We start from the raw sequence: 14,129 nt of genomic DNA, 5'->3' as shown, positions 1-14,129 counted from the left end.
TCAGCAAATTGGAAAAATGGCTGGCCGTCTGCAAACAAGTCCAGGCGTGGGGTAACATATATCGCGCACTCTTGTACCCGATGTGACCCAGTAGCATTGCATTACTCCAGATTTAAGAACGGAGTAGACGGACACATAGGGGGCACAAATAGTCCTGCAACACGCGTTGAAGCACGGGTAGTTTAGCCCCCTGTAGTAATAAGTCGAATAAACGTAAAAAGGAGCCGCACGCTTCTGAATCGATGATGAGTTGGCCGGATTTTCTGCAAAGGTGAGGAATAACTTTTTATTAGAAATTTTAGAAATGTTTTAGGAAAGTTAAGACAAATTTATGGATTTAAATTATTTGAAAATTAACCGTTATTTATGAATTAATAGCCTTACATAACAGTGTTTTGGCAAACATTTTTTAATAAAAAAAAAATATAAAATTTTGAAGCTTAAATTTAAGTCTTAGACGTGCTGAAATCTTGGTAAGTGAACATTTGAAAAGCTGCTTATCTAAGGCTGCTGAACAACGAAATAAATGAGTGAATTAGGCAAACTTGGAACGGAGGTCAGAGTATCATCCTTAGCGCAAGTTGGGTACATCCAATAAGTTGATAACCCTGCAGTCGCAAAATATTAAATCACAATTATCATTCAATTTATTTTAAATATTAAATTTTATTGGTTTGAATAATTAAAATATTTTTTTTTGAAGAAAAAAACTTTTTTTACCTTTGCACATTTCTTTTGCCTTTTTGTTCATGAAAGAAATGTCCCCGATTGGCTCGCCAGAAATTTTAAAAACAATTGAAACGAAATCTGATGGTTCCTGTGTAATATAATTATTTTTCTGCAGTATTTTTCCAGGGTATTACAAACAAACACACGGTGTACGTTAATAGAATCAGCACATCGCACACAAAGCATGTGATGGCCCGGGAATTCTCTGCATTCAAACGCATCCACTGTAGCGACAGAACTGACATTTTAAGTCCTTCGCGGCTTCCAACGAAACGAAATGAAACAAACTCATTCACACAAAATAATAAGTGTCTATGAGATAAATTTTGACTATATTTTCACGAATAATCAATAAAATGAATTCATTTGGATGAAATTATCTTACTTGCATGACGGATGATTTAGGCACTGTAATCTTTGCTGGTTCCATGGCGTTTGATCTGTTGAGAGGACTTACGTAACAGTTCGTCCCCATCTTGTTAACTATCTTCGTTACTTTTATGTCCTTTGATAGAAAAAATTCATAATTGAGATGCAACGCTTCTGATCTTGCTTTTTATACACGTGATTCAATACGTAACACGCACTGCATGTGCTAGGCTGGGATTATTTGCTCTTGCACTCAGTCACTAGTACACAGTTCTAGATATCTTAGCCATTACTACACCGGGCCATAGATATCTAGATATCTTAACCATTACACAAAAAAAACTTTCTGACCGTGTTGAAGTCATTGACGACCCAGGCATCTTGATCGCTATCTTGGATATGGTACTTGACGACATTCTCAGTGAGGTCACCGCTCACTTCCTGGGTGCGTCCCTCCGGCCCTGTCAGCTTGTACTAATTGGCAGGATAATATTTTAAATAAGATGAATTTTTTTGCTGCACCAAAATTATCAATTTTTTTCATTATAATGAAGTAATTTAATCGAATGACTCCTCATAAAAAGTTTCCCTAACCTCAATCAACTTGTTCTGGACACCGATGTAGGCCAGTATGCCTGCCACAGCGCATATTATCAAGACGGCCAGGAGCACAATACTCACGATGATGCCAACCTTGAAGTACTTTCTCTCAGTCAGTTTCTGATTTTTAATTCATTATAATAAATAAATTATTACCATATTAATCTCGTAAATATATTTTAAATTTATGAAACTAATTTGAAAAAATCGATAAAGTTACCGGAGCCCTGGGTGGCTCAACGAACACAACTGCTGGTGTTTCTTTGCTGCCTAGTTCGAGTTCTGGCTTCATTTCTTCTTCTTTTACTTCTGAATCTTTCGAAACGAATTGAAAATTTTCAAAATCCTGTATAATTAATTAAAATTAAACAGGCTTGAACTTTGCACGAAGAGTTCCAGTATTTATACCCTTTTGCAACTGGAGACGAGATGCAGTTAAATTTTACGGGCCATTGTTAGTTGAGAGCGGACGTTTTTTCAACACTTCTCTTATTATTAATATACATTTTTCTTACACAAATTTTGTGTGTGTGTTTGTGAGTGTGTGTGTGTTTGTGTGTAGGATTTTACGCAATTTATATATATACATTATATATATATATATATATATATATATATACATTTGTGTGTGTATGTATGTTATTGCTATTGATCCTATAGTTTAACAATTGTCGATTTGGAAAAAACGCTTCAGATTTTTAAGCCAGAGACTATCGCGCTACAAAAAGCTGATGTTTGGCTGTTGTGTTTACAACAAGAGGTCTACAAATTTTTTATTAAGTTTTTACAGCAGTAAAAAATAACTATAATACATCATATTAATTTTAGTTATTAACTTTAATTGTATTGTTATTATTAATGTTCATTTCAATTCATGTAATATAATGTAGGTGGTGATTGAGTTGGTGATTGAGTTGATTGGTGATTACATTTGAACGACCACCGTTGAACTGACGAATGGCATTTTATAATCATGGCTCATTTCTTTTTATTTTCTATTCCTTATAATGCGACTCTGTCAGACATGTTCTTCGAGTTTCGGACAGGCAGTATTCGAACCAGTACATCGCGTAATAGCAGCGCGAGACATGCCACTCCTACCGACTGAGCTAACTCGGTGATCGTTTTCGTCATCCACATTCAGACTACACACATACAAACTTTTGCACACTGTGACATGCACATAACATTATATATATATACATATATCCCATTAGTAACATTAATTCTACGTATTTCCAAAGAGTTGTAAATCACAGAACACAATTGAAGTAACGTTTATGTGACATTTTTATTTTTCAAAATTACCATTTAAATAATATTGATAATAACAAGAACCATTTAAATAATAATAATACAAATTTTCACACACACGTAAGCACACGCACACGCAAAAAATAATTGATTAGCCATTTATTATAAAGTAAATTTTACAGAAGTTTTTGAAAATATTTGACCTATTAATAGTTGAAAAATAATAGTATGTGTGCATATGTGTCTGTGTTTTATGTGTGTCTGTGTGTATGTCTATATTAATTAAATTTTTAATGGCGAAAATAACTCAAGTATGTGAAATACGACTTCAAATCATCCGACTGATCACTGACCATCGTTCACTGGAAACTTACTACAAAAAAGCATTTTACGAGTTACTCAGAACTTTATACAAAAATATGCACATTCAGTTACCATTACACACACCACAAACACACAAATCACAATAACACAAATAAATTTAAACAAACACACACACACACACACACACAAAATTTTGAACAAAGAAACACACAAATAAATTTGGAACAGAACAATGGAGCTCTGTATGCCGATCTTAAAGTCGGATTTCACGAGCTAGCGTAATTTCACCACTGAAAACACACACACACACGCACACACATACACACATTTAGTTGTTTTTCATCAGTATTATCAATCTATAAATCAGTTAATAAGTTTTATTCACGAAATTTAAACAGTGAAAAAAAGACTCATGAAAAGTTTATATGAAGATTAAAATGTTAATGAAGAATAAAATAAAACTTTAAAAATAATGACAAATGAATAAAAGCGTATGCACATGTACGCACAGATCTTCCATGAATCAAAAGTGATAAAATTGTTTCAAAAAAGTTCAATCAGAGGTAGAAAATCCTTCGAAGACGGCAGACGAGCTTGTCTGATGACGCCAGCCAGCCAGCGATTCTTTGCCAGAGCTTCAATCATCTCTCGTTGGATGCCTTGTGAACAGGCGGAAATTTCCAGAAGCTCGGTCAGTTCCTCGTCACGTGAGTCACTGATGTCAGAAGCTTCCAGGATCAACTTTCTACGTCTGCAGACCTCTGATAGCAGATCCAAGATGGTCGACAACTTGCTGAACTTTCGGTAGATTTGTGGTTGGTAGGCGTGAAGATGGATCATCTCGAAAGTTCGGAGTGGGAGGTAGGTGCAGGATGGTGGAGGGTTGGGCAGTTGGTCTTGCAGGAGTTGGCAGACGAGAGAAGCTGGTGGTGCTAGCAAGGTCATGGTCACCTGGTTGTTCAATGTGAAGGTCATCTTGTTGAGACGATGTGCAGCTGGAGTGGCTGGTTCAACAGCGATTTCAACTTCATCATCAGCTGCAGATGAGGTTGCAGCAGATGTTTGTGTGTCGACGGCATCTATGAGTTGATTGCACTTGGATAGCAGCATTTCTTTGAATTGCTTCTCCATCACGGGGAACTCAGTTTCATAGTTTTGTTTGCCGGTGTCCTTCATTAGCATCCGGAAATTATCCTCTCGATCAACGCCATCTTCATCGTCCAACTGGACGGAAGGGAAGCTTGAGAGATGTTGTTTGGAGACGAGGATGTCCAAGCCCTGCACGCGGCAGGACAATTTTAAGTAGCCAACGTACATTCCTTCCTTCAACTCTCCTTCACTCATCGACAGTATGTCAGAACTTCTCGATGCTATGCATTTGAGCAGTGGCAATTTTGATGGTGATGACGACAACGATGAAGATGGTGATGATGATGATGACGATAGGTCATCGGTGGACATCCAGACCAGAGGTGACAAGGACACATGTGATGATGATGATGGTGATGGAGAGGATGAGGAAGACGAAGAGGAGGCATCTTGAATTTCATTGACGAACAAGAACACTGAAGAAGAGTTCTCTTTGAAAACGCTGCAATGCAGTTTTCCCAAGTCTTCATTCCTTGTGAGTTTTTGAAGGCAACGAACCGCCTTCAAAATGGCATACTTGATCGCAAATGTATCTTGATCCTGTCTGACGTTTGTATCCATTTTCTTTGAAACTCCGATTTCTTTTTTAAAGATGGTTTTCAGACTTTTCACTAACCGCCAATCACTGCTGGCCTTCATCAGCCAATAGAAATGATTTTCAATGTCAGCCACGTGATCGACATTGACCTTGACCGTAGGAAGGATGTTGTTTGAAGTGGCGAGTAACTTTCCAGAGCGGGACTGGAGACAGGAGACGTACAGGCCTGGAGTCTGGCAGCTGGAGACGAGATGCTTCGAGAGAAAGTGACGTTTCAAGTATCCGCAATGTTTCGTCGTTGCTGACTTAGCCAGACTGTTGCAGCTGCCAACAACTTCTACCATTGGTTTGTATGACTTTCCCAATTTGGTCAGACATTTGTCGGTCAACATTTGCAACATTCCGTCCAAGGATGAATCGAGTTCTGCAGCCTTGTCGTCTGCCTTGTTCCTCTGAGGAAGGCTGTCTTGGTTCTTGTGCACGGTCCTGTTTGGGTTAGTTTTAAAGTTATTATCAGTAGTAAAGTTATTGTTAATGTTACCATTTCCGTTCGTGTCACTGATGTTGCTGTCGGTAAACTTGATGTCATGTTCATCTTCTGCTTTATTTGCCTTGTTGTTCCTTGAAATATCGAGCCTGGATAAACTGGCCTTCAATAAAAGAAATGTGCCGTTGCATTTTTTTGAGAATTTCGATTCTTTGTACCTGCCTGGTTTGCTGGGTTTTGTTTTGTTGCTGCAACCGATGTTGAAGATGGAGAAAGTTGATTTGCTTTTTTTGTTGTGGAAGCTGTCTTTATTTTCGTTGCCGATGTTGTTTATGACTTGAATGCTGATGTTGTCCATGCTGTTGTGGTCAGTTGTATGCACTTCAATGTGCTCTCTTCCAGTTGCATTCTTTCCAGCACAATCTATGAACGTTTCATGGATGGTGTCTGCTAATGGATAATCTAATACGTTGTTGATGTTGTTGTTGATGTTGTTGTGATCATCTTTGTTATTGTTGCAATCAACATTGTTGTTGTTGTTGTTGGAACCATCGTTGTTGTCGTAGTTTCTAACGCCACTAACATCATCGACCACATCTTGGTTGAGCCAATCCTTACTTTCTCCAAAGCGGCTGCTGATCCTTTCCATCTGACGGTAGTGGTGTTGAGCGTTGGGAAGTCGCTGGTGGAAGTTGGTGCGCTGACAACGACAGCGGCGATGGAGGCACCGATAATGGGTGTAATCTTCATCCTCCCCATCATTCCTACCGGCACCGACCTGCTTTCTTCTGATCGATGACGCCCCTCTTGTGCTCCTCATGTAGATGTTGTCCACACTTCGGTACGGAGAGTCGACAGAACCGTTTCTTTGTCCGCGTTTGACCGATTTGACGGTAACCGGTCTAACGGTTTTTATTCTGCTGGCTCCATTGGCACTTGGATGTTGCATTGTTAGAATTGGTGGCTGCGAATCTGTCGCGCGATTTTCTAACTGGGTAGAAGCCATGATTGGTGCAACTGGAAATTTGTTGAGACACGTGGAATCTCGTGTGTTCAGTTGCTCAGCTGGTTGGTTGATCGAATGTTGTGTGTTTGAATGGTTGGATGATTGAGTGAATGAATAAAATTCACGAATGAATGAATGATTGAATAAATGAATGAATGAATGAATGTATGACAAGATGTCCGTTCGAAGTGGATGAATAGAGATTACGAAGGAATGGATGGCTGGAAGTTTGAGTGAACGAATGAAAGTTTTGATCAAATCTTCTTTTCAAGAAATGTTAACAGTTTTTCAAATAGTTAGTGATACGAATTGAAACTTTCGAAATCAGTTAAACGACTTTTTAAAAATCAACTTGAGACCACAAATATCTGACCGGGAAACTTGCTGAACGATACTGTCCAGAGGAATCAGTCACTTATATACCAACGGTGATGAATGTTAGAAAGGACAAATTTTGTTTTAAAATTCAATCCATCAGACAATCTTACTTCACTCAACTTCACTTCATTCACCAAACTTTACAAACGCCTGTCTACTTGAAGTTTCGTCATCAAAGAAACCAATTAGCTAAAACAAAACCACCGCAATATTATAACAAAGTGCTTTTATTGGATTGGTTGGCGCGTGTAGGTAGGTGTCAATTGGAATGACTGGAATTCTAACTTTGCTTTGGAAGGCTTGCTAATTGGATTGAAAGTATTCCTTGCTTTTATTAAATGGAAGAAAGTTAATGAAGTTTAATAAATTATAGTTTTTTTGTTGAAAAGAATTTAAAGTAATCTCTAATTAATTAGCAAATCACCGCTACTTTCTGATTTCTGGAGTAACCTAAAATACTTCGGAGGTGTTACATGTGAGAATTGAAGTATTCCTTCGTACGAATCATCAAAGGAATTTGGAAGGTTTTGTTGAAAGGAAGTATTCTAATTTTCACTGTGCTACAATAAATGTTTTTTATGTTTTGTTAGGAAATTAAATAGCCATGAATTTATGCTATTTTTTGTTGCTATTTTTTTTATAAAATTTTGTTTTTTATGATAGAACATTCTAGAAACTATTTGATGTGAATTAAATTTGCTTGGTTTTACGGGATATTTTTTCAGTTTTTTACGTTTTCAGTTTATGTCTGCTTCGAAAATGAATCTATTTTGTCGCCTATAATATCGCGAAAAGTTTCAAAAAGTCGTTTGACTCAAAAGGTTTAATCTGTGATACTTTTGAAATAAATTTATTAATAACATTTTAAACGTTAACAAAAATGTCTAAGCGATCAGTGAATGTGAATCATTTTAAAAATATATCCAGGATACTAACTAATGATTATGAAAAAAATTAACAACGTCAGAATACATGTCGTCTATTTAAAAATCCAGTAAAAATTAGTTTTCACTAAACTACGTGTGTCATTATTGAAGTAATTTTTTCTGTTCGGCTTGGTCTAACGCAGCGAACTCTTGAAAAATTTAACAAGGATTGCAGTTCAGCCCAGGTGTAGCTTCACAATAAAGTTCCGTCAGATTTGTTGGGACCCAGTTGCAGTTGATTCTACCGTTGATTATTTCCCAATGGTATTGAATCATTTCGGCGCAGACGGTTTGACAGCATCCATTGATACACGGGTAGTAATGCACCCCGTCCCGAGTGTGATTAGTCAGGACGTAGTATGGAGCCTCGCGCTTTTGAATTTTCGATGGTTCATTCAGTTGATCTAAATTGATAATTTGAAATTTATTTTCAAATATGAAAAAGGTCCGGTAATTAAATCTTAATAAAAGTTTAATTAAATTAAATTAATGTTCATTACTTTCGTTTGGAGTCGGATGGTCATTTCCACATGTAGGATACATCCAATATGTTGAAACTCCTGGGATAATTTCAAAATGATTCTTTTTAGTTTTATATGTGAATAAAAAATAAATTTGTTGAAACAGTTCAAAAAATTGTTTTGTACCTTTACAGGCACTTCTTGCTTTTTTGTTCAGGAAGGAGATGTCTTCGATGGACTAACCAGATATTTGGTAGATGGTGGAGGAGTGATCGCCTGGTGCCTGTGATGTATTACATTTACATGTAAATTTCTAAGCTAAAAACTGAATTTAAAAAATAAATAAGTGGAGTTGGACTTCATCAAATTGATTGAATCCATAATTTTCCACCTCCATCCACTCGTTGTTGGAGGCAGGCTTGGAGACTTTAGATGGCTCCATCGCAGTTGAGACGTTCAGTGGCGCCAAGTAGCAGTTAGTCTCACCTCTTTTCGTCGTTATCTTCGTCACTCTGATGTACTAGACGGAAATGAAAATGTATTTATTGTTATTTAAAACCTTAACGCACTAAGCGGTAGTATGGGGCAAGGTCGCAGTGGTCGCGTTCGAATGCAAACAGATTTCCGATATGATCACCTGCGATGTGTGTGAAACCTCGGTTGACGACACCTCTGAATATTAATCGGAAAAAATGCTGATGAAAACTAGAAAAAAAGAAGAAATACATTTATTTTAGTTTATGGAATGTTTTTTGCGCCAAGTTTAACCTTGAAATATTTCAAATAATTTACAAAAATTTGATTCAAATATGTTCATTTCTTGTTCAAAAATAAAATTTCATCACCGTTACGGCTGAAAATAAGAGGTTAAGCGCCACAAAATGTAATTAACCGTGTTGAAATCGTCGATGACCCAAGCTTCCTGGTCGGTATCTTGCACGTGGTACCTGACAGTGTTCTCAGTCAGGTCCCCACTCACTTCCTGACTCCGTCCATCCAACATTTTCAGTTTGTACTGTGGGTTGGAAGTTTTTGAGATATTTTATGTCTCATTAAACTAGAAGCATAACTTATTTGGCTACCAAAATTATAAACAGCTTATTGAATCATTGAAAATGGAGGATATATTTAACACTAATCTAAAACTGTTATTATTACTAATAACGTCAAATTATCTTACTTCGATTATTTGGTTCTGGGCCTTCATGTAGACGAAGATGCTCACAACTGCACAGATGACCAAGACAGCCAGTGAAGCCATGGTGGTTGTGACGCCGATTTTGAAGCATTTTCTTTCGGTTGGTTTCTAAGAAATTCAATTTCTTCGACTTCAGTAACTTTCATTGTAATTAAAGAAACTTCAATAAAAATCTTATTACTTCATTATTATCAATAATACTAAACATCTCAAAACATTAAAACTTGTTTCCTAAATTGTTCTCTTTAAAAAAAAAGAACTTGCCAAAACCGCAGAATGTTCCACATCGATGGCAGCTATTGAAACATCCTTCTTTGCTTCAAGCTCTGGTTTCATTTTGAAAATTTAACAGTAAAAATTTAGTTTATCAAATTTTAGTTCGAGCAACAAGTTGAAATTTAATATAGGTAGTTTGACCATTTTATACTAAATCTGAAAAATGTAATGGAAAAATTGCCCAAGCAAAATTTACGCTCATGTTTGCAAAGGTATAGTTATGCTTATAATAGAAGTCATTCTTGTTAATCCGATCTGTAAATAAATTTAAAATAGGAAAATTTTTTTAACCTGGTATATTGGCATTGGGTTTATACGTAGTTTCTTGAAATTTACGCTAATTTACTATAAACAAACAGTGTCGGATCTAAAAAAAATACGTCGACTGGGGTTTCAAATTTGAAAAGAATGTTGAAAGTTTGCTACCCTCTAGACCTGCTACTGCAAGCAAATGTAAGAAGTGTTTGTTGGTCTTTAATTAATAATTTTGTCATAAAAATGTGGAACAATTTAAATTTGCACGCTTAAATTTTTAATCGGGAAAGTCTAAATTACTTCTATTGAAATATATTTAACTAGAAAGTTAGATTTATTAAATTTCATTTAAAATTTGAAAGTTAAAAGTTGTCGTCTGTTGCTAAATGCTATAATATGAGTGAGCAATCGATGAAGACTGCACTGATATCATTAGAAAGATTTATATCAATCATTTCAGCGATACAATTGTTCTTCTACTCAATTAATGTTTGGTTTAAAATTTGATTTGGAAATTTAATAAATTATTAAAAAAGTGATTTTAATTGCGTTTAAAATCGTTAGAAAATATAAACACAGAGTTAAATCCGTTGTTTGCTCGCTACGGAATCATCCATCTTCTGTTTAACTTTCTTTTTATATTATAGATATTTTGGTTTTTTGTTTAATTTGAAAACTTAGTTTGAATAGGTGATTTTACGAACTAAAATTCTAAAAATTAAGCTAAAATTTTTATATTTAATTGCGCATAAATCCGAATTATCATTTTTCATATTTTATTTTAACTTTTAAAAGATTTATTAAGCATGCAATTTTATTACTTCAAGCTTTTTACTTTTTTACTTTAATTTTTTAAGTCAATATATAAGTTTTAACAAAAAAAAATTAACGCTGAGTCGTTTTTCTGTATTAGGTTTTACGTTAAATAACTGTTGATTTTGATTCATTGCACGAAACACACACACACACACACACACACACATACACAAACAAACACACACATTTTTCATCATGGTCTGGCGGCTGAATAGACAACTCACACAGGATTGTATCATAAAAACCACGCATCACTTGAGGCACATGAAAGAAGGGAATCATCCTGCTTTCGAACCCTGTAACTGCATGATTAGACCAGGTGCCTTTAACCATTAGGCCATCAGGCTAAAAATGATAAATTTTATATTTTTTTTATCTTTTACAAAATTGTAGGGAAACAGAGATAGAAAGAGAGAGAGAGAGAGAGAGAGAGAGAGAGAGAGAGAGAGAGAGACTGAGATGAGAGATAGAAAGAAACTGAGATGAGAGATAGAAAGAAAACAAGATATTTTAACGAGACACAGTTAGAAGAATATTGTGTTTACACATGTGTGCCGTGTAAATCCAACATTTTCTTATCGACCAACAAACATAACGGATAATGTCAACGAAACATTGTGTTATCCTAAGCGCGTTTTCTAAAAAAGTATAGTTTGTTTTAAACAATTTTCAGAATTTGTTTTAAATTTTGAAATTTTTGAGAAAAAATTATTTTCTGATGTTTAGTTTATGATTGTATATAATGGTCCTATTCTCTCTAGCCATTCGTGCCGTTAAACCTACCTCCGCTCTTTCCTAAAAAATAAAAAGGATAGGCCTTTTTAGGAAAAATGTTTGGACCTTATTTCTAAATAGTCTTTTAATAAATTTCAACCTCTCATCATGTAATTTGGAAAAATTTCGCTCTGGAAATCTGGAAAGTTTCGTGCACGTGCGTGGTTGTGACGGCGGTGACGTATGCTACTCAGGCGAGAGCGACAACTTGAACAGATTTGTTCTGTCCAGTTTGGGACCTTGTAAGGCCCTGTTGTTGGGCTCCTGGCTTTGCTCCGAGAATTCTAAATGTGAGGGTTTTGAAGTTCAATCTGATAATGGGGATTGCAGGCTTTTCAGGAATGTAAATGGAGATGTTTCGGCGAATCCCAAATGTTCGCTATATCTCAATAAAAGTAAGTTTCAACATTTTTACACTAAATGAAATTCTTGGTGAGCGCCGATTTTTTAAATATCTTTCGTCAACGGATTTTTTTTATTTCATGGGATTAAATTCATTTTTGTAATTTCTGTGGGTAAAATATTTAGTGAAACCTGCGATGAGTTGTTGTACAACATTTTATTTTGTGATTTGGAACAAAAACACTTTTTATTCAGATACTGAAAGAGAATTATCCATCTCTACGATCCCTCAAGCTCGAATAAGTGTATATGTTAACGGGAGTGGACCAACCATACGTTCTAAAAATATAATAATTAAAAATATAAAAGTAACGATAGATGCTCAGTTTTTGGCAATCAAAGTGGGAAAGCTTGGTCAAAGTCTCGTTGGTGGTTCTGAAGAAAAATTCTGAAAAGATAGCGGATATCAACACGAATGCGTTAAAAGTATGTTGTAGTTACATTTTGAATAATTTTTTTTATTACAAACGTAAAAACAAATTGCAAAATTTAGAAATGTTCTCTGAATGCTTTTTTTAATAAAGGTCAATACTGTTTGAAACTGGCAACAAGAATTTAAGAGACAGGAAAACCGAAATAAATCATGATTATTGAGAATAATATCCAAATAATTTAAAATGGATTTGATGGCACTGTAAATCATGTGATGAAGAAATCCTGCAAATGATTGAAGGAAAAAAGATTTTTAGCACACTTCCTAGGTCTAGAAAAATCAACAACACACAAACATCATATATAAATACGTGCTAAACGTGCAGGAATGTAATAAGCGGGAATCTTTAGGTCGTATTCGAACCCGGTAACTGCGAAACAAACACCAGTTGTAGTTGAAACTAGGTAAAAAAGACATTTTGTAAACACCTCAATGCTTTATAAAAAAAATCGTGCTGTTATTTACACTTTAAAATGAATGATTTTTACATTGGAATATTCCCATATTTTTATTCACTTTTATTTCCGAATAATATTAACTATACAGTTTGCGGCTTCATTAGCCGCTATGCAATACGAGTGGATCCAACTTGGAAATGCACCGATACATACTACGACGGCTGGTTCCAGACTAATTTCGACCATTCCAGCTGGTCGCATGCAAGATGGTCTGACGATGACAAAAAATGCATCACCTGTCAACAGTGCTCTAAGGATTCAAAGTTCTTTTATAGGATAAATTTAGGTAAGACGTGTTTGGTTCTATATTTAATTAAGATTTAATAATATTTTTCAAAAATTTTGAAAAGATTTGAAGAGAATACAGTGCAGAAATCAAGATGATATTATCTTCTACTAAAAACTGACTAGTGACACTATTTTCGCAATTTAAAACTTCAATTTTTTAAAACGAAAAACAAAAATTTTTTGATTTGAAATAATGATAAATATAGCATTATTTGGGCGATTTAATGGGCTGGCCATTGTATTAATATTTGTAGTAGAATAGACATTGTATGTTAATGAAATTACTGTTTTGGAGTTTAAATAGAAAAACTTTTTGAAACTTTCGAAAACTTTGCTGAATAAAACTAAACATCAAAGTATGAAACGAAGTGTATCTTCCTAAGGAGTAACAATTTTTCCATCGACAGAGTCATTTAAAACTAGTTGGGTGGATGTTACATGCAATAAAAAAAAACTACACGAACTTCACGCGCCTGTGCTAAAGCTTGCTTCTCAAACAAAAGACACGAATAGTGTTACTTCGTCATTGCTCAGTACTCTAGGAAAAACTTTGTTGAGTTTCACAATTTTTACGACAACTTCAAGAAAGTTGTGATTATTTTTATTAAAAATATTTAGTAATCTGTAAAGGGTAAGCACTATCTTCGAGCAGTGTTTGCATGTTTGCACCACACTCCTGGTTTGTTTGCATCGGAAAATATTTGTCCTGACAACGTATGTGTGCGCTTGTTGTGCTTCTTATTTAGTGTGTGTGTGTGTGTGTGTGTGTGTGTGTGTGTGCGTGTGTGTATGTGTGAAGTGTGAAGTTGTTTTAGCAAACTTGTTTAAAAACAAAATGTCAACACCACGAAGTCCTTGTTCAAATGTTTTTTTTAAATAAATTTTAGTTTATAGCGTGAAAGAGTTTTAAAATAATGAGACTTCATTCAGAATGTAACAAGAGTTTGCGTTCGCCACTCATGGAAACATTTAAAATTTCGTTAAGAGTATTTGTTTAAATCCTGAACC

At 35.2% G+C, this 14,129-nt stretch overlaps 3 protein-coding genes across 3 annotated transcripts; all 3 read right to left on the bottom strand.

Moving 5' to 3' along the window:
- On the bottom strand, window positions 1-1,990 carry HELRODRAFT_175309 (hypothetical protein; the record flags this gene model as incomplete). The annotated part of the gene is made up of 7 exons (XM_009022744.1): window positions 1-263; window positions 546-608; window positions 721-817; window positions 1,115-1,234; window positions 1,450-1,572; window positions 1,693-1,818; window positions 1,919-1,990. 7 exons carry the CDS (start codon window positions 1,988-1,990, stop codon window positions 1-3), a joined length of 864 nt encoding a protein of 287 aa, XP_009020992.1.
- A 1,829-nt stretch (window positions 1,991-3,819) lies between these two features.
- Window positions 3,820-6,456, bottom strand: HELRODRAFT_175308 (hypothetical protein; the record flags this gene model as incomplete). The annotated part of the gene is made up of 1 exon (XM_009022743.1): window positions 3,820-6,456. One exon carries the CDS (start codon window positions 6,454-6,456, stop codon window positions 3,820-3,822), a length of 2,637 nt encoding a protein of 878 aa, XP_009020991.1.
- A 1,463-nt stretch (window positions 6,457-7,919) lies between these two features.
- HELRODRAFT_175307 (hypothetical protein) lies at window positions 7,920-9,482 on the bottom strand (the record flags this gene model as incomplete). The annotated part of the gene is made up of 6 exons (XM_009022742.1): window positions 7,920-8,164; window positions 8,261-8,320; window positions 8,465-8,504; window positions 8,613-8,741; window positions 9,114-9,236; window positions 9,402-9,482. The coding sequence occupies 6 exons, from the start codon at window positions 9,480-9,482 to the stop codon at window positions 7,920-7,922; spliced, it is 678 nt and encodes a 225-aa protein (XP_009020990.1).
- Window positions 9,483-14,129: the final 4,647 nt, after the last annotated feature.

This window comes from Helobdella robusta (assembly GCF_000326865.2).
Source record: "Helobdella robusta unplaced genomic scaffold HELROscaffold_33, whole genome shotgun sequence".
NCBI classification, from domain to species: Eukaryota; Metazoa; Annelida; class Clitellata; order Rhynchobdellida; family Glossiphoniidae; genus Helobdella; species Helobdella robusta.
Note: the sequence above shows the minus strand (reverse complement) of the source record. Positions and strands in the feature narration are given on the sequence as shown.